Here is a 26,294-nt window from a genome sequence, read left to right on the forward strand (position 1 = left end):
GACTTCATTCCAGGTCAAATCACAACTGTAGCACAGATCTCTCCTCCTTCCACTTTGAAAAAGATGTAAAATATTTTCTGTTTGGGCGTTTTGAAAGGGAAAAAACTAATAAAAACGTCCTCATTTTCTAGATTTTGCCTTTTCCAACGCCACCCAAACTATTTCCCCACCCGCTCTCCCGATGTTTGGGAAAACACATTCCTGCGTTTGAACCGCGTGCGGCTGCTGCTGCTGTGGCCGAGTTTTGTTTTTCGGGTGGAAATCATTCGGAAAATGTTGCCCCGGTGTCAAAATGAAAAATGGAATCGGGCGCAAAAATACCTTTGGACGGCGTGAGTGGACGAGTGTACGCGTAATTGATTGGCTCCAAGGGAGGAATTAGGACATAACATCACTGCACTCCTGATGGCGGGTGATCCTTTTTCTTCTTCCCGTTTCGTTCGGTAGTCACGTTCCCTCATCCACGGGATTATATGGACCGGTGATTGTTGCAGGTAGTACAAATATTCCGACACTCATTAAAGTTTCTTTTTGACTTTCTACTTTTGACCAGGAATTTTCATCAAAAGGCCAAAGTCTAAATCAAAAGACTCTCCCAGAAATGCTACTCAAAAAAGTGCATAACTAATGAGGCAAATGGTGAATGGTCCCGAAATGAAATTTAAACAATTCCATTGAATCTTTTGAATATTCTTTGACGTTAATGATTTTGCCTAGCTGACGCTGCAGTGTAGTTACATCCGCCTGGCTGCTGCTGCTGCCCAGTTGTTGTTCCACACGCAGATGATTCACCGATTTACAAATAGATTTCCCCCTTGGCCACTGCACTTTCCCGGAGAAGAAGAAGAAGAAGAGAAATGGGTGGGACGACATGAATTACATCACCAGAAAGAAGGAAAAAACACAAAAAATTGTGCAACAATTGCCGGCCGACTTGCTTCGGCCGTGACGATGGGATCCGGGCCGACCGCTTGAAAGCAGAAACACAGACATCAAGAGATCTTTGTCTGGGACATTACAAGAAGAAGAAGAGTTTTAGGCTACAACGTACGTGCTCGGCTCACGCTGGCACTGTTGTTTATTCCTTCCACCAAAGAGTTCATTCTCATCGGGGTTGCAACCAGTGCGGGAAAAGAGAAGAAGATATCCGCCTCCTCGGCAACAACAACAACAACAACAGCGGACGATAATACGAGCTGAAAGAAAATCATAATCACCGTCGTAAAAGGTAAACCAGAAGGAGGAAAAGAACTGGCAGAATAAGAAAAGAAACTTATTCTTCTTCGTCTTCTTCTTCTTCATATTTCTGTGTGTGTGTGGGTCTGGGGGACCCCGACCGAGCCTGGATGCCACCACACGGTCGGTTATATAGAGTCGACACACACACACATAGAGACGTACGTGTAGGAAAAAAAGGAACCAACTTGCACGAATGAAATTGGATTCTCCTCGACAACAACGGGGCCCGCGCTCCCATATTTATGATCAACGGCAGAAGAAGAATATACAGGTAATCTCCCTCTGGGTGTGAAATGACTTGATTTCGGTGTGCACTATGAGAAGGTAAAATAATAGCGTAGCGATTCCACACACATCCGCCGCTCCAAAGAAATTGAAGAAGAAAAATGGGCCAGTTGCGCCGTTTGGCCGCGTGGTGGCGCTGCGAGTCAGCTGCTGCTGGGAGGAGGTTGGGTTAGAAAACGTTTTCTGTTCACTTTTCAGTCTGCCTGGTGCACGCGGTGAGGTATGGTCGCTCGTTTTCTCTGCTGACGTGATTCGTACATTTGACTCGTTTGTTGTTGACTTGTTTGAGTGAATTGAATAATATTTGGATTGTTGAACGAGAAGAAAAGAATTGATTTCCCCGTTGACGTCGATGATGGTTGGATGAATAATTGGCAGCCATTGCAGATTGTGTGACCTCGTGGCGTGTGCGGCCTTGATTGCTAAAATCATCTCGTAAAAGAAAAGAGAAGAAAGAGTTTGAAAACAGTTACTATTGTTGTTGCTATTTAGGGTTTGTGTTGGATCGAGCTGCAGCCCTGACGATGATTGTGCAATGTGTGAACTTGTTTTTATTGTTGGCAACATCGGCCAATGGCTTCAACTTGGAGCCGAGGATTCCGGTCATGAAGAACGGCATGGCCGGCTCCTATTTCGGATACTCGGTGGCACAACACCAGTCGGTCAGCGCCGAAACGGGTGCCATCCTCAACAACTGGTGAGTTCATTTTCTCTCGATTTATGTGTCTCTCTCTTTTTACCTGTCGATTGGTGTGGTGTGATAACGATTGCTGTTGCGCAATACCTGGAACTCTTTCGAGAAAAATTATTTGGTGGGCACACGGTCGTCATGTGGGCGAATCGAAAGTGGTTGAGTAATAACATCCCCCCAAGGTCGCGCTCGACCAACCGCATTTGAATTGTTGTTGGTGTTCCATTTATTTATTTCCCATTCCACGTATTTCCTCAGTTGATTGCCATTACCATAATTAGTGATTTTTATCCCCCCGCACAAGGATCTTTTCCACAACCACACGATCCACGACTTTTTCTCTGTAATTTTTGATCAAAATTATTATTACCTTTGCCTTTTGTTTTCTGTCTGCTTGGCCGACCGCATCGCCGGGTAACAAACAAAAAAACGAAATGTATAAAAACAACAAAATATCCCCCGAAAACCATTTCCTTTTAATAATGAGCTTTTAACACGAATGAAAAGGGACTTTTTTTTTCGCCGTATTTTTTTAGAAAAAGTCTCACAGAAACTTTTTTCCAAAGTGTTTTTTTTCCCCATATAATTTTTTTTATTTCTCTCCTCCCTCTAGTTTTATTTGAGTGAAAGTTGTTTGTTTGAGAGAAGCTTTTTCTGCTGGGCGAAAAGATAAAACGTCCAAATGATTTGACGCACTGGCGATCACACGCACGGCAATTCTTCTCACGCGTTTATGCTGGCCAATTCCATGTGGAGCACAACACATGTCCGTCACTGACTCACACACACTCGTTCCGCAACATTTTTTTCTCCATTTTCATTGTTTTTTCTTCTTCACAAATTCGATTAGAAACGTTTTTTTTTAAAGGCTCGTAAACGAAACTTGTTTAGCGATAAAATAAAGAAAGATTTCGAAACTAAAACACGAAATTTGGAGAATTCGATTTTGATGTGGAAATCGTGAAATTCCGCGATCAACTCTGAAATTACCATATTTGTTTTATTAGTTAAGTGATTCGTGTGTGTTGTTTTTCCTGTCGGAGTTTTTGGCGTAGGATTCCGGTTTTTTACTCTACCCCCCTCTCCCTTTAAAGAATGCGAACCCTGCCATGTATACCGTTTCCCATTCTTTGGCTGGTTGGTCCTCGGTTGACTTTGCAGAGGAGGATTTACTTCTTAAAAGATGGTAGTAACCAATAAGGTTCTCTTCTTAGATGCAGAAAGCGCTCGCCGTTTTCCAGACAATCAAATTGTAATTTGTTTCTTCTTCTTCCACCTTTTTATTTTTCTTTCTTTCTGCTCAGGGAAGAAGAAAATTTTTTCGAAAGGGGGAGAGATGCCTTGTTAGAACCCCCCCTCTCTTCTCAGGTACATATCTCGTGGCATCTATTCCATCGAGACATTCGAGCCGAAAGTTCCTTCTTCTTTTCTTTACTCGGTAAAAGTAAAAGATAAAAGGAAGGAGATGCGAGGATAGTAAAAGATAATACCAAAAGAGAAGAGATTCAGAAACCCCATGAGGAAGAAGAAGAGTCTATACCCAGGGAAAGGGGGGGGGGGCTGGAATTGTGGTCGACTAGTACAATTCTACCGCACAGGTATTGTTAAAACTTTCCCCCTTTCTTTTCTCCAAGATTATTTTTCATCCCTCCGCCACACAAGATTCGTTTACGTGTTGCCTCTTTGTCAGTCGAATTTCACCTTTTTCTATCGGGGCCAACTGCAATTCCATGAAAAATTGAGGGGGGAAGGCTCTGGCATAATTCGGAGATTTGCTTTTCGTACTATCGCCCATTGTTTGATGGCATGTCAGTAGCGTCGGATTGAAAGGGGTGGCCGGATATATCCCCCCACTCCACCTTAGCGATAGTCGTATTACGTATTGGATTCCTCGATTGTTTTTTCACGATTTCACTCGCTGCTATCGGAAAGTCTTCCATCAGTTGGCCGTAAAATTCCTCCACCAAACGATTTTTATTTCGGGGGTAGAGAATATTTCCTGGGGGTTGAAACGCTTCAACTGCCGAGAATAAAAGAAGAAGAACTTGTCGTCTACTAGTTTTACTCTCTTCCCTTTTTTTTCTCAACATTTTATTCTCCGAGTTCATGTTCTTGACATGTTGTCGCAGACTGCCACATGAATCGTATATTCTCCCTCCTCCTTTTTTTCTAGCCTTTAATAAAAGAAGAAGAGGAATTTTTTCGTGGGTAGGAAACTCGTGTCTTGTTTTCTCCCTCCCCCCCCCCCCCCTTCACCTTTAGAGACCGCAGGTACAATCAGCCGCTAGGTGCGTCCTTCTAGGCTCTTTCCAGTCTCACCTTGACGTTTCACATTTCCGATGGGTTGGAAAATGTCGAAACTCTTGAAATGTTTGGGTCATCTTCTTTAGTTCTTTTTTTAGTTCCTTTGCAATTGATTTCCAAATGTATTTCTTCAGACTTGAGAGTCGGCCCTTCAATCGTCGAAACACTTTGGCGGAGTTAAAAAGTTGTTGCGTGTTTAAGACTCGACACAACAAGAAAAAGTAATAACGTTTACTCAACTTGTGTTGAAGAGGTTTGTTACGAGCCTTTTTTTTATTTTACATGTTTGGCGTGAGAAAAAGGCGTTGCCTCCTTTCCATCCATCCCCCTTTCAGTCGTCGTCGCACGTCCAAAAAAATCGAAAACATTTCGTTTTTTTTTTATCAAAACAAAAAACTGGACGAGACAAAATCAAATCACGAGTCCTTTTTAATGGATTGGAAGGTGTTGTTTGCGTGCCGAGGCGTGGTGGACTCGAAAGAAATCAAAAACGGAAATCCAAATAATATTTGGAAAACCAAAAAACCAAAATCAAATGGTTCGGAATGAGAGAAGGTGAAGGAAATGATGAATCGTCTGCCGAGAATTCTCTCATTCCATTCGATGAATTAAACATGAATCCAGGGAATCTGGTTTTCTTCTTTTTTGTCTTCTTGTTTTTACGGCCTGGGCCTTAAATGGTTTCAAACGCCATCATCTTGTATGCCGTCGTTCGATTTGTATAGATCTATCGTTATTGGGATTTGGTATGGAAAATAATAATCAAATGGTTTTTATTCAAATGAAAAAAAGGAACGTCCAGCTGGAAATTTCTTTTTTCCCCACTTTTTTGCTTAGCCTGTGAACAGTTTGTGGATGTGGGAGGTGACGACAAGTGACAGGTTTTGGGTTGTTGTGTGTTTGTTGTTGTTGTGTCGGCACACCAAACGACTTTGTCATCGTTTCTGACTTTTTCTTCCTGGAAAATGCCCGGCCTGACATTTTTCTCCACCTAGGCAGGAGTGGGGGGTGGGAGGGGTTGTCCACCGGTAGAAGAACGACTACCTGACAACGATGATGATGATGATGATGTAAAGGATAATAACACATCACACGTGCAGTAAAGAGGGACAAGACACGAGACTCGGCAAAGGGTTGCCGAGTACACACAGCAGCAGCGTAGAGTGAAGCAACAACTTTTGGGTTGTTGTTGTTGTTGAGGAAAAGACGGGAGTGCATTACAGCAGCGGGCGAGGGGAGATTGATTGTGTTACACGCGACCCGGCCCTCCGTGACGTTGTGGTTTGGCCGGTCGATCGGTATGGTGTGGTGCTCTATCCTTTTGCTGGTTCTTCTTTCACTCTACTAGACACGTCAATTGCCCAGGCCCAGGAAACCACCACAACCACCGCCAGTCTCGTATGTCTCGAGTGGGGACTGGTTAAATACATGTTACAAGACAACAACAAACAACAACCGAGATTTTTGTTTTCTTCATGACTAACGCAATTTGATTGTCGCCGAATTCCTTCGTTTCGGATTTATTTCGGGACGGATACCGTGACAAAACGGACAGGCAGACACACGTCCCCATTTTCATTGCCGCCAAGAAACCAAACCCCGAAGGAAGAAAAAGTCGGGAGGGAAATAATAATAATAATAAGAAACGTCGGCGAAACCTGCGGGAAACTCACAGGAGAAAATCACAAGTCAGTTAAGCCAAAAAAAGACAAGTCAGACAGACGTGCGCAGGCATTCTTGGATATCTTTCCAGATGGCCGCCGCTATTCTTCGTTTTCTTCTTCGTTTGGGGTTTGTCGTCCTTTGCGTCCCAGCCCCGACGACGACAAGCCCAGGGAACCAAGAAACAAAATTCGAGTGTGTGCCGCGGTTATTTAGAACGAATGAAAAGAGACACGGGGGCCAGGATTATTTGCGCCTCGCTCTTTTTTCCTTTTTTCATGAATCCTTTTAAAAAAGAGACGTGCCAGATTTTTCGTCTATTTCGGACACGGAGCAACACACCCGCGTTCCAATTTCCCTCTCTCTTTTCTCCTTTTTTTTATTCCAAACTTTTCGCTGTAAAAATCAACCCGAGAAAAGTTGTTGTTGTTGTTGTTGTTTATTACGCGTAGTAGATCTGGCTCCTTGGCTGTTAATAGCACCCGCCTGGAGATTGATAGGGAATTTTTTTGACCTACAATTTAGACGATGAAATGTGATTCAAAATGTTTAGAGACTTTTTTTTTCCTGCCGGCTTGTTTGTCCGAGTACACAACATCGGACAAACATGCCAGTATGTATTTTGTTGGCATATAATTATCAAATGGAAACGGCTAGCTGCCTTTTGTAAAAACAAGTCCTTCCACATTCCCCGTTTTTGTTTGTTTTGTTTTTTTTGCGCGTGACGTTGCATTCAAATATGACCCATAATATATAGGGGAGAGACTGGGAGAGGAGGGGGGTGGGTTACCTGTTGTTGGTCTGGATGCCTTTCTTATCCTTGAGATATTGATTGATTGCCTCCTGTAAGAAGAAGAGAAGAAAAAAAAAAGGAAAAAATTTGGACGTGTCGGCTCGTTTCCGTCGATTTTGGAAAAATTCAAAAAATCAAAAATTCCATTTTTTTTTCATGTAATCTCGAGCACGTTGTTTTCAAGAGGGGGGAGGCAGGCAGTCATGATTACAGCGTTTTGGAAGCACGTTCCATGCATTAAACATCATCCATCGCTCGAATAATAATCAAACGGTGTGTGCTGTATTATATGAATAACTGCCCACCCCTTGACTTCTGACTTGATTTTTCTTATTCTCTCTTCTCTCGAGGGATGTGATGAATTGGTGTAATACTAATCGGGAAGCGAAATTAAACCGTAACGACTGCTGCTGCTGCCACCACAGAAAAAACGAAACGATTTTCCATGTGAATAAATGAATCGTTTGATTGTTACCCAAATCACTGACCCAACCTTCTCATTTGTCGTTTTTCTTCATTCTTACGTGGCGTGAGAAAAGGAGGAATGAGGTCGGCTGGCCAAGAGAAAAAGGGAAGTTTTTCCTTTTATTTTTTAAAAATAATATTTGGTGGTCGTTACTGAAATGTCCGAAAGTTGTCGGCTCTTCCGGTCGTGGATGAAGCTGTTTTTTCTGTGTACCCACACACACCCCCGTCTGCTGCCGCCTTCTGTTCAATATGTATGGACGTGAAACCCCTTTTATTTTCTTTCTTTGGGAGAAAAACAAATTTGTTGTTTCTTTGTTGGTTGTGGGAGAATGTTTTAGTTTTTCTTACCTTGTGGGAAAAAAAGGGAAAGAAAAAGGCGACGGCATTGGGGCATCAATTTCCTCTTTCCCAATCACGAAAATGGAGCCTCTGCTGTTGTTTCTGATTTTTCCATGAGTTTGGCGTTGCACACAAACGCGGCTGTCACGCTCCTTGATGAATGAGCTCTTGTTTCTCCCGTCGTCTCTCCTATAGATTTTCTCTTTAATGACTCTTCAAATGTACATCTAGAACATCGGCAACGGCCGGCCCATTTGATTCCCCTCGTTTCTGTCGATGATTTATTTGTTTGGAAAGTTTTTTTCTTTCTTTTCCCTTTTTCTGGCACCTCCCGCGTGAACCGACCGGGGTCACGCCGGTCTACAATACGGGAGCCCCCAAACGGAAAAAAAAGGAAAAGTGTCGGGATAAAGAGTGAAAGCGGCAAAAGGTTGAACTGCCTCTTCTCGTTGCTTTTTCAACACCCGACAGCCATTCAAGGCAGCAACTAGTACAAGGGAATCGTGCAGCGGCAGCCAAAGCGTGAAAGTTTTCTTTTTCTTCTCTTTTCCAACATCCACCGCCGCGCAGCCTTGGCTCTGTGGTCCCCCTCGATTTTGTTCGTGATCGGCAAAGGCAAAACGAAAATTCTCCTTTTTTCTTCTTCCCCCATTCTCTCCCGATCACTTTCGAAATCTTTTCATTTTATTTTGTTTTCCTCTTTTTGTTGTTTTCATTCGCCGTCCTTGGGGCGCCGTTATTATGAATTCCCGTCAAGTCCAAGTGTCTTTGCGTCACGGGTCCACGACCCCCCTCATACCTGGTCGCACTCACGTCACCCGGCAATTGTAATAGTCGCACGTAGGCAATGCATTGCCCGTGCGATGGAAAATTGTTTTTTTCCTTTTTGTATTTTTTTTTGCTGTTTTCTTGTGTAATGGGCCGATAGAAAGTGGCGACGATGACAAAAGCGATGATTTTGCACGACTGGTGAATCTGGGAGGAGATGACTCATCGCCAGTCATAGAAGAAAAAAAGGGGGGAAGGAGGTCTCTGAGATCAGCGCAGACATTTTCTCCTTGGGCGCCATCATCAATTCCCATGGAAAGTCTGTGGAACGTAGACGTTGGGCCGTGCCAGTTTTTGGCAGCCGGGGCCACCCCTCTTTCTTCTTCTTCTTCTTTTATTATTATTATTATTATACGTTCGTCGATGTTGGTACAATCAAAGCTAGTGCCTGTCGCTATGTTACACTTTCCCTCTAGGACGACGGCGACGAAACCAGTCGGTTCTTCTTTTTTATCCCTCGAAACTATTCGTCTTGTTCCATCTCTGCCCCTGCAGAACGACCCCATCAGTTGTTCTCTTCTTCCTGTCGTTCCTTATTGGAAGAGGAGGAAAAGAAAGAGCCTTCCTTCCTACCATCCATCTATCTATCTATATATCTATTGCATCCATCCTACTGGTTTCTCAGACTCTACAACCAACTCTTAAATGGAAGCGTCGACTATATCACAAGAGAAAAATAAGAAAAGCTTTTTTGAGGCCAGCCCCCTTTTTGTTCTTCCCATTTATCGATCCGGCTTGTTGTTTATTTGAGTCGAAAATATTATCTTTCCTTGTCCCTCTCTCTCTCCGCCACTGGCATAAGCCACTAGGATCTATCAGTCCTGGTAGCCTTGTTGTGTTTGGTCGGTTGGCCGTTTGTTGTTCCAGTCGACGGAGCCGTTAACGAGCTACTTCCTCCTCTGCTGGCCGACGGTCGGAAATGCGTACGAGCCGGACAAACAGAGAAATCACTTGTGCGCCTCAAAAGCGACTCAATCGTTCACCATTCAACAGCGATCGATGCAGCGCTCCCCCCCTCGTTTCACAAATGCACTCCCGATTGGGTTATCTATTTATTATTATTATTGGATATAATAATATATACGGGCTGTTGTTGTTGTTGTTGTTTTTGGCCCGGAATCAAAAGCCCGCACCATTTTGCTTTCCCTTTTTTTTGGGGTCGGATGCTCGGATCTGTCACGGGGTTGTGAAGTGATTGGCCTCCGATCGATACATCGGTCCCGTCTCTTTTGTAGCAACTTTTTTTCTTTATTCGTCTTTTTGCTGCTGCTGCTGTTGTTGTCTTGCAACAACCAATGTACGGCGAGATGAAGATAAGATGAGCCGATCCGGCGGCGGCGAGCGCCGTAGGGGTGGCAATGGCAGTAAGAAAGGAGAAGAAGAAGAAGGAGACGTCTGTTTGTTGGTGTTATTACGCTGCCATCAGTGGCGCGCGGACGGAGGTCGACACAGCCGACACCCGATACCCCAGTCACAGGGGTGTCCTCTTGTCCCGAAGAACTGAAAACCCCAACTGGGGAAAGATCCACGCCCTTTTTTTCCTCTCTGCTTTAGAGCAGCAAAGGAGAAAAGAATGAAAAGAGATTAGGTTCCACGTCTTGTATCGAAAGCATCTCCTGCATAGCAGACGGACGGGTTTGGATTTCACGTTTCACTACTTGAATGTACACACACACACCGAGCGTCGTATCTTTTGAATCAAATCTCGACAAAACTGTCCTCTCCTCGAACGCTTTTCTTTTTTATTTTGCCAAATCTTTTTTTGGGGGGGTATTTGTTCGACGTCATTGTAGTCCAAAAATGAAAATTGAGTTGGTAGCGCGGGGTGTGATTCACAACTGCTGCGAGTGAAATGGAAAATATCCAAAGGAAAGTGTTTTATAATAATATTATGCTGCTGCTGCTCCAGTGCTGCAGGGGAAGCAACGACCTCCGTGGGGGGGAGGACGGAGGAGGAGGAGGAGAGTTTCATGAAGAAGAAAACGGAAAAATGATTGCCCAATTTCATCTCATTTCTTTCTCTTCTCCCCAGAGCGTCGACAATTTGGGCGAAGGGGCAACTAGTCAAAAGTACTTACACACGATGATGATATCGGGAATGAAAATGTCTATCATCAACGGCTTTCATCAGACTCTAGAAACTCTTTTGTTGGTGGTAACCGACCGCTCGTCTCTTTCTTTTTGGCGTGACCAACTTCTCCTTTTTTCCCTTGGCTGGGAATCGGAAAGACTAGAGTTGTTTTCTCTTTTTCTTTCTATTAAGCAGCGGGACACGGTCCGCTGTGCAGACTTGTCGACTTTTCAATCGCTTTGCGGTGCGCTGGCGTCTGCAGCAGATTGGAACCTTTTCGGAAATCGGTGGGGGGACTGGGGCGTTGTCGTTTTGCCTGTCCAGCACTTAGAGGATCCATCGCGATCTATTGCTGCCCTCCCGTCTCAACCTGCTGCTGGCACATGTAGCGACTAGGTGTAGAAAGCAGCAACAAGAGGGACGCTCGAGAGCCTTTTCTTGATTCGGCTGGGTGGAGCTCACCTTCTTTTATTTATGGAATTTTCTTTCTCTTCTTTTTTCGGGGCCGCTTTTTTTCTCTGATTTTGATTTATGGAACGTCGTTTTTCACCCCAAAAATGAAATGACATTTCTTATTTTTCTTATTTTTTTAACGAGCGATGCATTCGATTATTATTAATGAAGTTATTATTATCGGAATGTCGTTTGGAGTAAATAGGAAATTGCCGATTGCGTGTTGTTGGTTTGGCCGGACGGACCATCATTCAAATGGATCGTTTGCCGTCTATTGTGGACCGTGGCTTTTTTTTCTGCTTTATCGTTTTAAAACATCGTTCGTTTATTTGCGGTTTGCGCTAAGGGGCGATCGACGCAGCAGTCGGCGGTCGGTCGGTTTTCCGAGTTTTGCAGTTGAAAGGCATCAGAATGCAAGTTCCTTATTTTCCCAAACGACAAGTCAATAAATAACGAAACCATCAAGTGTGCCCCCATCAAGGCGGAGAAAAGTCATGAAAATGCTTATTTTCTTCAAAGGTGCCATCGCCCGGCACTTACTCGATGGATGCAACGCCAAAGAGAAATGGCTCTTTTTCTTTTTCTGTTTTGTTGTCGCTGTTTGGGACCCACGTCTGTCTGTCTTTCTCCTTTTCCTTCTTTTTCCCTTTAGGAAAGATCCGTCATCGTTTGGCGGGCGTGAGCCTCTGCATTGCATATTCCATGGCACCTTTCTCCCTTCGTCTTTTTCATCTTCTGATGTTGTTGTTGTTGTTGTTACGGTCGATTTCTCTTTTTGGGCCGCTTCTTCTTTGCCTCTTCCATATCTCATAAAGATGGTGACGGCCGTTATTTCTTGTTGTGAGAGGAGAGACGCCACCCGCCGATATGGCCGACCATTTCCTTTTTCTTTCTTTTTTTCACATGAGTTTGCTAGTTCTCGTCACTTTGCTGCTGGCCTTTTCTCTTTTTCTCTCTTATGGCCGTTGCGAGAGGGAGAATGTGAACGGCGCTCGTCCACTCTCTTTGGACCTCGCGTGTGTCTAGCGAGTCCACACACGTCGAGAGAAACAGCCGGACATGACGTCAAAGCAAAAGAGCGGCCCGTCGGTACAAGAAGTTAAGAAGCGGGGGGTGTTGGCCGTCCACAAAAAGAACCGAAAAACAATCGGAAAAGTAAAGAAGAAAAAACGAACCCTTTGGTTTTGTTTTGTTTGTTTGTTTCCCCTTTTTTCCCGTGTGGTCGTCGAGGACTTTGATGGATAGACTTTGACTGAATCTGTCAATGAATGCAGCCGGAATGAAAAGGTCAGCTGTTAGTCTCAATCTCTTCTTGTTGATTGTTGACGCTGGTGTGTGTGTGTGTTTGACTCTGCAGTGGTTTGTTTCTCCTTCTGGACGATTTCCGTCGATGCTGCTTCTGCCCATCTGCGGCTTATCTCTTCTTCTTTTGATACATTTTCGGGGCTTGATCAGGCCATCTGCTGTTTTGATCACGCGGCGGACCTTTGCTCCCTTTCTCCTATTCTAGCCACCACTCTGTCAATTACTTTCCATTCGTCGATGTCGAGAGGTCCGGCCATAACCGCCGAATAAATAAAGGCAATTCGTTTCATTGGGGCCAAATGGCGGATGACAATAAGAGGATTGGGACGACAGTCAATTGCGATGGAAGGGGGGAGTTATATGGTCTGTTGTCTCTTGCCTCTGCTGTCGCCCCGTCACCAATAAACAAGAGACACGAGGACTGGGCCCCTCTGCCATTGTTCTGGCTCGTCTTGTTCTTCTTCTTTTTTTATAGACGGGTCGTTATAGATCGACAACTATCGACCCCCTGGTGCACTAAACAAGTGAGGTTGTTACTAGTTGACGTGACCAAACTTGTGTGCTGTCCATTGTCTCTCTCTTCGTCCGGAAATGCGTTGCGAATCAGCCGATCGAGCGGAATGGTCATTTTCTCAATTTTCAGATGCCACGAGTTGTGTAGTCGACTGGGTCCCCTCTCTTTTCTCTTTTTTTGTGGCTGGCCATCGTTCGACAGGAAGTCGAACCGACCGAAAGGCAAACCCTCAACCAAGAGCTCCAGTCTGGCTGCGTGGGAGTGGCCTTTTGAGCTGCCCAAAAGAGACGGGGTCGGGTGGTGTATTGTGTACTCTTTTTCCAAACTCTCTACTCACGCTACATCGAATCCGTTTGCAAGCGAAACCCGAAATCCCGGCTGCAACCCTTATTACGGCGAGTTATGCGATCTCTCCCTTCTTGGTTGCCAATAGTTCTCCAGTGATCACGACGGCCTCGGTTGATTTGACAATGGCCGACTGCAATGGAATGGAAGAAACGAACGAACGAACGGCGTCGAATGTGAGCCAATGAAATGATGAGCCCCAAAGATGTTTTGACTTGACGGTGCTCACCACGGGAATAGAGAAGTTATGGAGAACTGGCAAAGGCGTTTGTGTGTGTGTGTGTGTGTGTGTGTTTTGATGGATGGGAGTAAGACGAGGTGCAAAAAGTCTTTTATTTTTATTTGTATTCTTTTTGAGTGGCCGTTTTCGTGGCCGCCGAGTCGGGGAAACTGTTTTGGCCGCTCGGGTCCCGATGGCAGGGCAGGAACCCGACTGTGCGGATGGCACATCTCGAGTTGAGTTTGATGATGGATGACTGGCCGTAACGAGAGAAACATTCGTTGTTGGTTAGGACTTGCACTTCAAGGGAGGCGTAGCTGAAAGTGAAGCACCGCAACGGTTCGGGCAACTGCTCCAAAGGTCCCAGCAGCAGCAGCAACGGTCGATTCTTTTTTATTTCTCTCTCGTTCGACTCTCCCTGCAGAGAGAAAAAAGAAGAAGAAAAAGGAAAACATTGAAGACGGTCGGAATTCATCTACTGGAACCAATTGGAAATGGTTAGAGGATGATCCTTGACGTGTCTTCTTCTTTTTCTTTCTTTTTTCTTGATGATTCCACACGCGAGAGACGTCATCGTTGTCGGCTCTCCCCCTGATTGGATCCGGCCAAGAAAAAGAAGAAAACAAAAAGCCAAGACAGACGTTGATTCACAAAGACATGCACTTTCTTCCTCCCCTCATCTTTTTCTTCTTCCAACTGCCATCGCTGCTCCTGCTGCACGGACTTGGCCGAACTGTTGAGACTGCAGATTGGGGGGTGGTATATACGTACCGGTGGTGGTGGTGGGGGGGGGGGTTACGTCGAGAGGTCATTAGCGTTTGAGGCTGTGCGTTTGGGTGGGTGCTGTCATCCGTCATTGTCGAGAGAAGAAGAAGAAAGAACGAAAGAAAGACGGTGGTGGTGGTGGTAGATGAGGAGAGGGCACAGTCCGGGATCAAGATTCGAATGCCAAGACCCTGCCTTAGCCCCAGGTCGTCGTGGCTCTGTACTTAATCAAGATAGAAATAAGATAAACCCAGAAGAGGAAAACAGGGAAAAAAACAAGGAAGAAATGTGACGAGACATCATCATCATTATCATCCGTCATTCGCTTTTTCTTGATGCAAGGAGGGGGGGGGGATGTTGTGTGTCATTGCTGTTTCGTGACCGGTGAACAACAACAACAACATCAAGAGATAAATGCGCTCCCGGTCACTTATAAGATGAGACGTCATCAAGAGAATATGAGAGCAAAGGCCCTCAACCTTTTGTCTGTCTGTGTCGTTTCTTTTTCCATCGGGTTGACGGGACGGTTCGCTCGGGTGAATCCGTGTCGAGAGCTAGGCGAGACCCTTTCCACCTTAATCGCATCCCGTAATATCGAATGAGGAAACGACTGGCGGTCGAGAGAGAACAACTACCACCGCCACCCAAAAACGATAAAAACCGCCAACCCTTTCACGTTGATTTCCCCTCTCTTGTTTTTCATTATTTCCCTTTTTGTGTGTAAGGACGATGACATCATCGATAACAACATTCGCAAAAGGAGAAACTGTTGCCATCAAAATAAAAGTGCAGCTTCGTCTATTGAAAAACCCCCACGGTCCATTCCCGTCATCCGGTTGCTATTAGTTTGGACGACCTTTTTTGGGGGGGCCACTTTGTCGTTGCATTTTTATCCCATTCATTCACGACCCTGACTTCCGGTGCGTTTAATTCCTTTTACGGTTGATCGTGACATATCGGGCGAAAAGGCAACAAACCACTAGAGATGGCGCTGAACGATTTGCTCGTCGCTGTTGCATAGTTGCAGGTCATGATATCTTTTTTTTCCAGGTCCCTCTTTTGTTGTCGGGGGGATAATATTTCGTGATCGGGCGGTATTAAAATAATAATGCAGCCCATCTCTCTCTCTCCCCCTGGGCAGCATTCACTGGACAGAGATGGACGATGACAATCTTTTGGCGCAGTGTGTTTGTCTGTGTAATGATTCAGACTTCCCTTTTTTAAGCGTGCGCTTCTTTTTGGTCGTTGCTCGATGGATGGATGTTTACGGATGTACACGAAAATGAAAATGAAAAAAAAAGTGCAGACCCTGCCGCTTGCCCTGCCATATTTGGATGATATATTTACCCTGTCGTAATTTTTGTCTTTCTTTCTTGTTTGTGTTTGGATAAAAGGTTACTGGTGGGAGCCCCGCTGGATCAGAACTTGCAGCCAGGGACCAACCGCTCGGGAGCGCTGTGGAGATGCCCCATGACGACACGGAAAGATGACTGCGTCCAGGTCGTCACCGACGGCAAACGAAGTACATACATCTCGATCCAATCTTTTCTTTTTTTTTTTAAATCCAGTTTTTTCTTCTTTTTGTTATTTCTTTCATTTTTAATTTTTTTGAAAAAATGCATTAATCAGATATATTTTTATAATAATAATAATCATTTTCTCTTTCACGCCGATGATCACTTGTCGTTAATCGATTTCCGTTCATCTTGCGCTGAGCTTTCATTAGACCAAAACAAAACAAAAAATCTATTAGTATTTGTCGTTCTGTCGAAACTTAACACAAACGCCATTTTTTTCTCTCTCTTGCGCGCGGCGATTAATGACTCATGCTGAATTCATATCGTTCCATTCGTTTTGTTTAATGGCCCATCATTGAAAGAGTTATTAATCAAACTAAAGTGATTTATCGGCAACATTATTAATAATCTTGTTCAATCAATCTCATCCATCAGCGTCTTTCCATTGAGTAGAAGCCTTTTTTTATTTACTATTTACATTAATTTATGCAACAACAACCAAAAAAAAACAACCAAAAACAACATATTGTGTTCTTCTCTAGACTGTCGATTTATTCTGGCTCGGTCCGTAGTCTTTATACTCAAGTCACGTGTGCATCGATTCATCTTTTGATCATAATGGCGATACGTGTTGATTAAATTTGTTTCATTTTGTACCACCTTCATCTTCTCTTTCTCTTTCTTTTCTTTTTCTGTTTTTCTCGAAAAACAAACAAACGATCAAAACAAACAAAAACAAATCTGTCTCAATGTTCCATCATCACAGACGCCGAGAGCTACCTGTACGACGAGAGTAAGTCGATCCGTCAACCCATCAACCGTCTGATTTTCTTTCAAAAAATAATCCTTATCACTTTCCCCCTTTATTTTTTTTAAATTTTTATCCCGACAAAATAAAAAAAGAAAAAGGAAAAATAAAGTAGAAAAATGTCGTGTTTGTTGTTGCTTGTTTCTGGCACTCTTTCAAACGATCGGAAAATCTTTCAACTTGTTTCCTGGCTGAGTTGTTTTTAAAGGCCTCGTGTAGGTGTCGAAACAAGCAACACCACACACACACACACACTCACTGTCAAGACAATCTTGAAAAACATTCTTCATTCACTCTCCAGTTATTTTTGATTTTTATTATTTATTTTTTATTTTTTTTACCTTTTTTGATTGATTCTCCCTCTATAAATGCAGTAAATTATTTATCCTTTCACACAGACGACTAGACACACCTGATTGGATTTGCATCTTTTATTATTTCCAATTTTATTTTTGCTCGTCACGTGAAAAGAAAAAAAAAAGCATGTCGTTTGTTCTTCTTCTTTCACTTTCGTCTCACACACACACACACGGCACAACTTTGACTCTCTCACGGCTTATTATCTCATGATGTTGCTATTGTTACAACCGCTTTGAATGACTTTACTGGCTTGGCAAAACCTCCTTCCTTCACGGCTTTGATTTCGCGCACAACACACTGAAATTTCCTATTACAAAAACCAAAACACGTTTGAAAAAAAAACTTCTTCCATGCCTGTCATTTTTTATTTATCGAACAAATTTCCATTTCTCCTGATTTGTTTATTTCTTTCATTATTTGATGTGCAGACACGAACAAAACACACAGACCAAATTCCCCCCCCCCTCCCGACCCTACATGTGTCGTGAAAGGGGCGAGAGGAATCCAATCGTGACGTGCGCGATTCCCCATTGAACGCCACCACTTTGACATGCCTCGTGTTTGTTGACAACAGCAAAACCCGAAATTGGGCGAGCGCACGACACGATTGTCTTGTTCCCCGTTTCTTTTTATTCATTTTTCTCCCCTTTTTTTTCCACACACACACACACGAAGGCATGAAAAAGTTCTCTCACTATTTTTGCTCGACCGTTTTTGGTTCTTTTGTCATTTCTTTGAACATTTTCAAACAACAGAAAAGACCAAAAAACTCTTCAGAAAAAAAATGCACAGACAAAAACACATTTACTGTACACAACAACAACATCACTTTCCAATTTAGTGGCTGCATTTTTGTATTATTATTTTATTTTTTCTCTCTTAAAGAGATTCCATCCACAAACAAACATTCTTAGACTCTTTTTCTCTCTCTCTCACACACACACACGAACGCCTAGTCCGATAACGAATGCTGATGATGTCATGTTTTCTCTCCCTAATGCTCTCTGATGTGCTGCTGCTGCTGCTGCTGTTTTGGTGCTGATGATCAAATTAGATATCCGATCGAACCAGTTAGTGCCTCCGCTGCCCGACGAGATCAAGGACGGTCAATGGCTGGGCGTCACCGTACGAAGTCAAGGACCAGGTCGTAAAGTCTTGGTGAGTCTTTTTCTTTCTTCTTTTCTTCTCCTTTAAACGTGTTGTTATCTCAATGTAGGGAGGGAAAGCAAGTAGGCTGTGTGGTTTTCCTCGTTTGTTTGTCGTTCAAAGTAAAGCCATCCTGTTAAATAACTTGAACTTTTTTGTTTTCGGGGGGAGTCGTGGAGAAGGAAGAAAAGGAACCTGTTGTGTGTGTGTCTGAGATGGGCTTGTTCAATCAGCTGCTTTATTTGGTGCCAGAGTTGTTCTCCCTCCCCCTGTACTGCTGAGTCAATATTGGAAATTCTCGACAGCCCATAGCAGAAAAGTTGTGACGGAGTGAACTGGGCAGCGCAGGGCCGTGCTGTCTCTCCCGGCATCCAACTGAATCAATATTGACTCGCTTTGCTGAAAAACAGAAATATGGACAGTCTGTGCAGATGCTTGTGGGGTCAGCTCTTATCGGCTGAAACCAACAAGGCCTCCACACACGCACACACGGACAGAGTGAAATGTAACTGACTTGGTTTCCCTGGACTCGATTCGATACATCTACTACTACCCCTTGCCATGTCAGAGTCCGCACCCTTTGTCAATAATTTGAAAACTCAACTCCCCCCCCCCCCCCTCGAGTCTTAGGGAAGATTATAGTTTGATGTGATAAACACAAATTTGCTGTTGGTTGGCTGTCGCTTACAATCTGGCAATTCCTCAAATTTCTCTTTTCTTTTTTCTTTTGAAAAGGTTTGCGCTCATCGCTACATCCGCAAAGGAGCCGACTACCAGGTACGCCAATCGCAATACGAGCCGATCATGATGGAAGAATGTGTCTGTCATTGATCTCCGTCGTCTAATGTGCAGATGTGCTCGATGCAAATGCGTTGTTGTTTAATTTTCTATTGGTTTATTCACTGCGTCACGATTCCTTATTCATTTCGGTGATGTATTTGACAGTGGGGCCAAGGCCTGTGCTACACGCTGACCCAAAATTTGGACTACGATGAAACGTGGGAGCCATGTCGCGGACGCCCGACTACTTGGTATGCCGCTTTGCTTTTCACCTACGCCATGCGCTCATTTGTTTCACGCTTCTTGCCTTTTTCTTTTCTATTTTATCTCCGTGGCTGGAATGTTTTTCCAGTTCTAAAAATAAATCAACACGCGTATTTTTTCTTTTTGGATTTGACTCGACTCTCTGCTGTTGCCTTTTGCCTACTGCCAAACCTTTTGTAGGGCTCACGAGCAGTTTGGCTACTGTCAAGCTGGAACGTCGGGTATGCTGCTGGACGACGACACGGCGCTGATTGGCACTCCCGGGCCGTACACCTGGCGCGGCACCGTCTTCGCCGTCTCCGTGTCGGACGACTTCCTCCACCGTGACAAGACACTTTATTACGGACCGCTAACCCAGGATCATTCGCCCGTCGACAAATATAGCTATCTCGGTATGGCCATCTTTTTTCCTTTTTATTCTCTTTTATTCTCCTTTGTGTGTTGTTTTCGGGCTTTTTGCTTTATTGGGCATCAACACTGTCGGCCGGCCCCTCCAGCTGCTCCCGTGGACGGACAGAGGGACGGACAGAGTGGCCCTTAAAAAAACAGGCGAAAACAAAGCCTCAATAGCCCAGTGGGACGACGACTCTATCAACTCGTGTCATCTGCTTTTACACGTCGTGTCACCTTATCGCCCTCGGGTTTTGATTTGTTATTTTGGCACTTTTTTGTCGCCCGGCAGGAATGAGCGTCACGTCGGGCAAGTATTTCGGCAGTAAAGTCAGTTATGCGGCCGGAGCCCCGCGATCCAACGGCACCGGCCAGGTGGTCATCTTCACCAAAGTCAAGAAAGCCGAGAGCCAATTGCGCGTTCAGTTGGTCCTCTCCGGCGAGCAGTTTGCTTCCAGTTACGGCTACCAGATCGCCACTGCTGATCTCAACGGTGACAGGTAAACATCTCGTATTTTTTTCTTTCTTAAAATGAGAATCGTAAAAATTTGATCGTGCGCAATCGGTTCCGCTTGGCCTGCGCATCTTCACACACGATCGTCGTGTCTACTAGAAAAAGTCCTGGGTGGAGAATTATTTATTTATTTTCTTTTTCTATTTTCCTCCCTCTCTTGCGTGGATGCAAATGTATCATTAAGAGTTATGTCCCTCCATCGATAACGCCCCCCTCCTCTTTCTACCTCCCCTCACTCCTACTGTCTTGTGTTGCCTGTGTAGTACCCTGCAGACGATGGCAATGTTTTATTCATTTCCAATGATTTGATAGCCGGGGTATCTAAGGGTTGTAGAAGAAAAGGAGGAGGAACCGTGACCAGAGAAAATTGAATTCATTCGACCATCATTTCCATAACTATTGGGAAAATGCCGTCACTCCAACAACAACAACAACAATAACAGCACATGAGAAAATCTCGGGCGTGTGTGAAATTTTCCTTTCAATCTTGTTGTATTCCTCCCCTTTTATTTGACCCCCCCCCCAATCTTTCTTTCTCTCAGACATGTTGATGACGAAAATGATAGCGAGAAATGTGTACGTGCAGTAGATTCTTTTGTGCAGTGGTAGGCAGTTTGTGCAGTTGAGCTTCGGAGAATTGTGGATGCGATGCAACATCCAAATTTGACGTGCATCTTGTTTGTTGATTTGTGTACCATTTTCTCGTTTTGTTCTGTTTGATTTGATTGTCTTTCTCTTTTCTCTCTAGCCGGGCTGATCTGATAGTTGGCGCTCCGTTTTACTACGACCGAGAAGCGGGCGGAGCCGTCTACGTCTATTCCAACCCGCCCGACGGTGGTCTGACGGCCGATACGCCCTACGTCAAGCTCGTAGGCAAACCCGAATCAAGGTATGCAATGCACACAGTGGGAAAAAAAAAAAAAGATCATCTTTCTTTCTTTCACCTGGAATAACGAATGGCCTACATTCCAGCATCATCTTTGATTGCTTTTCCGTGTCTCTCGACCAAGTTTCAACCTTCTGTTTGTTTGTTTTTTTTGTGGCTTTTTATTTGTTCAGATTTGGATTCGCGCTGGCCAATCTCGGAGACATCAATAAGGATCGCTACGAAGACCTGGCCGTGGGCGCGCCGTACGAAGGCAAGGGCGTCGTCTACATTTACCTAGGCTCCAAACATGGAATCATTACCGAGCCGTCCCAGGTATTGTCCCCTGTCCAGTCTCTTTTCCCTCCCGTATTGTCTTGTAGAGAGAGAGGACAAGGGAAGACGGACGGGCAGCTGCTATATACAAACGGAAATGGTGTCCCATCTGTCTGTCTTCAGCCAACCCTTTTCTGTCCTGTCCAACCGTGTGCGCATTTCACACGCACTTTGACTTTTGTGGCCCAGCAGTTGCCCAGTTGTCGAAACGCTTGGCGATTGTTGTACGACAACTGCCGTTTCTGCCGTGCCGCCGCGGATAAATCTCGAAAAGAAAAAAAAGAGGCGAGTTTCTATCTGCCGTCTGGTGTCGTGTGCAGCGGTGCCCAGCACTCGTGAAATGCGCAAATTTATTGACGTATCTGCCGGACACTTTGAAAGAGTTGGAGAGTAATAGTTCTTTCGGGTGGGGGGTTCCATAAACCACGCCAAATGGTTAACATGTAGGGTTTTCTTTCTTTCTTCTTTGTTTTGTTTTTTCTCTTGTTGTCCTCTATATGGACGCAGCTCTGCCTGCTGCTGCCGACGCTTTCTCGCGTCTTTTTTACGAGCCAACTTTTTTTTTTTTGCTCTCGCGCTCCACGACGGACAATAACAATGAAAGGTGGGGGAGCAAATAAAGCCTTTGCCGCCTCCTGTGTTTCTCATTGACGCCCAAAACTTCGTGAGTCTGTACCGTACCGTGAGTGTGCTGTCGCGGTTCCCTATCGGATCCCTGCGCTTCTTGTTTTATTTCTTCTGGCTGGGAGGAACTAGTTGTCTGTTTTATGGCTCACCGTTTTGGCTGTTCACGAGTCGAAGACTAGAAGAAGAAAGTTATTTGGTGTTCTGTTTTATGTTATACCAAAGTTTTTTGTTTTTCTTCTCTCCCAATTTTTCTTCTTTTTTTACTCAATTTCAATTTCGATGTAAATAAAAACAGATTTTGAAAGCGGAAGATATTCCTGGCATTCCTCCGACGACGTTTGGCTATTCGCTGAGTGGCGGCCTGGATATGGATCTCAACGACTACCCCGATTTGATGGTGGGCGCTTACGAGGACGATCGTGTTTTCCTCATCCGATCCAGACCCATCATCGGCATCCTGACCCGTGTCCAGCCCGAAGAGAATCTCAAAAACATTGACCCCAACACTCCCGGATGTGAGAAATACCCGAACTCGACTGAAGTCTGGTGATAACCCCTTTTTATTATTTTTATTTCTCTTTTTCTCTCTTGAAAGGAGACGATGAGGTCACTTGTTATTTTATTAAATTATCTCCTTAACGTTTCGTCATTTTCCGTTCCAGTTTCTCGTTCAACGCCTGTTTCGCCATGGACTCTATGGAGGGCTACTTGCGAGCCAACGATCTGGAACTCAAGTATCGCATCGAGGCCGAGACGTTCAGCGGACGCAAATTCTCGCGCGTCCATTTCGCTCACGGTCTGGCCGAGAAACCCCACGTCGTCGAGAGGAACATCCAGCTGAGGGGCGTGCGCAACGGAACGGAGCAGTGCTTTGTCGAAACTGCTTTCGTCAAGGTTTGTGTTTGCCTTTGATTTGATTTCAGAGCTCTTCTATCTTTCCGTCCCTTTTTTTGGGCTGCTGCCCATCTTTCTCTCATTCCGTTTGGACGGCCTGATGGAATTTATCGATCCCCCATTCATTCCTTCGTCTTCACCCCCTCCCTCGCTCCTTATTGTAAGGAGCCAAACTCTTTTAAAAATCAAATTTCGATTATGTATGCAGGAGGGGACCCGAGACATTCAATCGGCCGTAAAGTTCCGCATGGGCTACACGCTGGTGCAGCGGGAGCCGAGGAGTCCGCGGGACGGCGACCCTTTGCCCAACATCAACCAATATCCGATCCTCAATCAGCAGGAGGCATCGAAAACCTTCCAGGCCACGTTCGAGAAGGACTGCGGCGATAATGATGTCTGCGAGAGTAACATGGTTACCGTAGCCAACCTCGATCTCCCCCAAGGTATGCCACATGCCAGCCAGCCAGCCAGCCCCCCCCCCCAACCCCTTCTAATAGATAACCAAATCCAAAACACACTTCATGATTCACTCTTCAAAATCCATACCAGTTATTTTTTCCTTTTTGTTGTTTTTGGTTGTTTTGTTGTTTTTAAACAAATATGGTCGAGTCTAAAAATGCATTTTTCTTTTTCTTATTTTCCTTCTCTATTTTCATCCCCTTCCTTCCTTCCCCTTCAGGCGAAGATGGCGTTTCCATTCTGGAACTGGGTGAGCTCCAGGAAGTCGTCCTGGACATATCCGTTACCAATACGGGAGAGTCGGCATACGAGGCCGGTCTCTACGTCTCCCACCCGCGATCGCTCAGCTTCATCGGCCGAGTCTCGGAGGCCAATCAACTGCTCTGCAACTCGTTCAACGCCACCATGGTCACGTGCTCGCTGGGCAACCCTTTCAAACACGGGTAAGTGGACGCTACTTGAATCTCTTCCCCAAAAAGCCAAAAAACTTGAAAGTTTGTTGCCCCGTCCCGTTCGACAGATCTGGATACGTCAAACTGCGGTTCAATCCCAGCAACGTCGAGGATTCTGAAGCCCGTCTGGCTTTCCTCATCTTTACAAACACGACGTCTCAAGAACTCGAACCCCAAGGCAACATTCCCGTCTACGCCAACGTGGTCAAACGAGCCGAAATCTCAATCAAAGGGTATGGCAACTATACAACTAAACAAAGTCTTGGCAGCTCGTAGAGAGATACAAAATAATCATAATCATAACTTTTTTCGTGGCGGGCTGATTATTTTAGATTGGGCCGACCGGAGCAGGTCTTCTTCGGTGGCGAGGTTCAATCCACCATCAAGTACCGTGACGAAATCGGCCAGCCGCTGCTTCACAGCTACGAAATCTACAATGCGGGACCGTGGAAGGTGCCGTTCCTGTCGGTCATCGTTTCGTGGCCCTACCAGGTCGAGAACGGGAAACCCATCGGCAAATGGCTCCTCTACATGGACGAGACCCCTAAAGTCGACGGTAAATAACCAACCCCTTTCATTAGCCAAGTCTTTTAGGAGCCGTAAAAAAAGGCCGACGCTGATGAGCGTTTCGAAATTGAATTTCTGGTCCGGAAAGACAATCAACTGGGGCCCTAAACATTTTTAACTGTCGTGGTTTGACTCGTGCAGGTGATGGCGAGTGTATCATGGATCCCAAGCAAGTGAACGTGCTCGATCTCCCCAAGCGGCCCGGATTCGTCGAGGCTCCCATCGAGCATTTGGCCAGACATTTGCCCGTTCCGACCATCAGCGACATTGACGAGAACGAGATTGTTGAAATGGAATCCGCGCCGGTTAATTCAACCCGTCAGAAACGGCAAGCGGGCGTCGTCATTCTGCCCGAGGCTATCGTCGATAACGAGGGCAAGACCCGCCACGTCGTCACTATGGTAAAATAAAACCCCGAAATCTGCCCACCAATCTGAAATGAAAAACTGCGCCGCCGCCACCGCCGCCCCAATCTAATTAAACTGACGTTTCTTTTTAATGCCCGTTTAGGACTGCGACCGCGGGACGGCCAAGTGCTTCATGTTTCGGTGCAACATCAGGAATCTGCAGCGCAAGCAATCAGCCGTGATTAAAATCCGAGCCAGGTCAGTTGAGCAGCGGGCCGCATTTATTTTTGGACGAGTGGGCCAGCGTTGTGACGTCTCGTAACTTTTGGCTTGCCTTTTTGATTGCTTTTCAGATTGTGGAATGCGACCCTTGTCGAGGATTTCCCAGGCATTCACACCGTCAGGATACGTTCCAAAGCCCACATTTCCCTGGATCCTTCCCTGGAAATCACACAGCGGATCGAAGATGATCTCGATTATGTGAGATTGCATTCGTTGTTTCATTATAACATGAATGATTGATTTTTTAATTGTTTTGGTTTTTTTTTTTGTTTCACTCCCAAGGCTGAAACGATGGCGTACCCGGATCGGTTGGACACTGGCGAGTCACCGTCCGTCCCTCTGTGGATCATCATCGTCAGCGTTTTGGCCGGCATTTTGCTGCTAGTCCTCCTCATCCTCTTGCTCTGGAGACTGGGATTCTTCAAGCGCAAGCGGCCCGACCCCACTCTGAAGGGCAGTCTACTCCAGAAAGACAAGGAGCTCAACGGCGAATACATTTCTTAGTGTTGTACGACGACGACGTTGACGCGAGAGGTGAGCTAGCAGCTTCCCCATGTGCCTTTGTTATGTTATACCCCCATCCGATTTCGTGACCCGGCTCTGATTGAGTGTGTGACGTAGTGATCTCGCGCAAACCAACGAGTCGTTGAGATTGAAAAAAAGCAGAGGTTCATATTGTGTACACTTTTAATTAATTTATACGAGACTACGACTAAGAAATGAGAAGTGAATTGTATTGAATTGATTGCCAAGCGCCAAACCCAATCAAGACAAATATCAAGTGCCATTACCGACGACCTCTCTCTCTCTCTCTCTGATGGAGAGATGACGACACTGGCGTGCATTGGCGCACGCAGTTTTGGGTTGTTGAAACACCGACTGTCAAATTTTTCCCTCCAATGTCCATCAAACCACCACCACTGTCGAATTCCCCCCCTCTCTCCCATCTCCCCACCCATGTTGTGTTGTTACGTGTAATTAAATATGCATAGATTATATTCGTGATTTTAAAGTTAACGGGGAGGAAAGTGAAAGAGAGGGACGCGCTGTTCATTCGGTCATTGAGTGCGCGTTTCAGTGTGACACTAACCCTAATTCACTGCTGTAGACATATTTTTATTCCTTTCCAGTTCAAGAAGAGAAAGTTTTAAAAAGAAAGAAACGTGATTCCACATCGCGCCCATTTGTTTTCGTCCACTTTTCTCCCCCCCCCCCTCCCCCCGCACACATTGATCGATATAAATATTGGCGATTCACTGAATTTTTATTTTTCAAATAGCTATCTCATCATCTCGATGCAGTGTCAATGATTTTAACAGTCCCTTGTACATAAATCATTTAACAAGTAAATACAACAAAATTGAGTTCGTGTCTGAAACAGAAAACAACCGCCGAATGCCTTTA

General features: G+C 45.1%; 1 protein-coding gene across 5 annotated transcripts; it reads left to right on the forward strand.

Annotated features, from left to right (window-relative positions):
- The first annotated feature begins 34 nt into the window (after positions 1–34).
- Positions 35–26,275, forward strand: LOC124188674 (integrin alpha-PS1-like). 5 transcript variants are annotated; one of them, XM_046581477.1, is made up of 23 exons: positions 35–494; positions 554–639; positions 718–1,510; positions 2,017–2,221; positions 15,677–15,804; positions 16,566–16,592; positions 18,022–18,125; positions 18,849–18,890; positions 19,059–19,144; positions 19,338–19,549; positions 19,840–20,047; positions 20,810–20,950; positions 21,121–21,262; positions 22,185–22,435; positions 22,552–22,783; positions 22,992–23,226; positions 23,463–23,685; positions 23,763–23,927; positions 24,027–24,250; positions 24,403–24,662; positions 24,772–24,866; positions 24,962–25,088; positions 25,173–26,275. In XM_046581477.1, the coding sequence occupies exons 4-23, from the start codon at positions 2,049–2,051 to the stop codon at positions 25,392–25,394; spliced, it is 3,297 nt and encodes a 1,098-aa protein (XP_046437433.1). In that variant the 5' UTR covers positions 35–494; positions 554–639; positions 718–1,510; positions 2,017–2,048; the 3' UTR covers positions 25,395–26,275. The 5 variants fall into 5 exon arrangements, with proteins under 5 accessions (XP_046437433.1, XP_046437434.1, XP_046437435.1 ...); XM_046581476.1 differs by lacking the exons at positions 35–494; positions 554–639; positions 718–1,510 and adding an exon at positions 1,717–1,959; XM_046581478.1 differs by lacking the exons at positions 35–494; positions 554–639; positions 16,566–16,592 and having other exon boundaries at positions 1,288–1,510.
- Positions 26,276–26,294: the final 19 nt, after the last annotated feature.

Source organism: Daphnia pulex, chromosome 2 (genome assembly GCF_021134715.1).
Source record: "Daphnia pulex isolate KAP4 chromosome 2, ASM2113471v1".
Lineage (NCBI taxonomy): Eukaryota > Metazoa > Arthropoda > Branchiopoda > Diplostraca > Daphniidae > Daphnia > Daphnia pulex.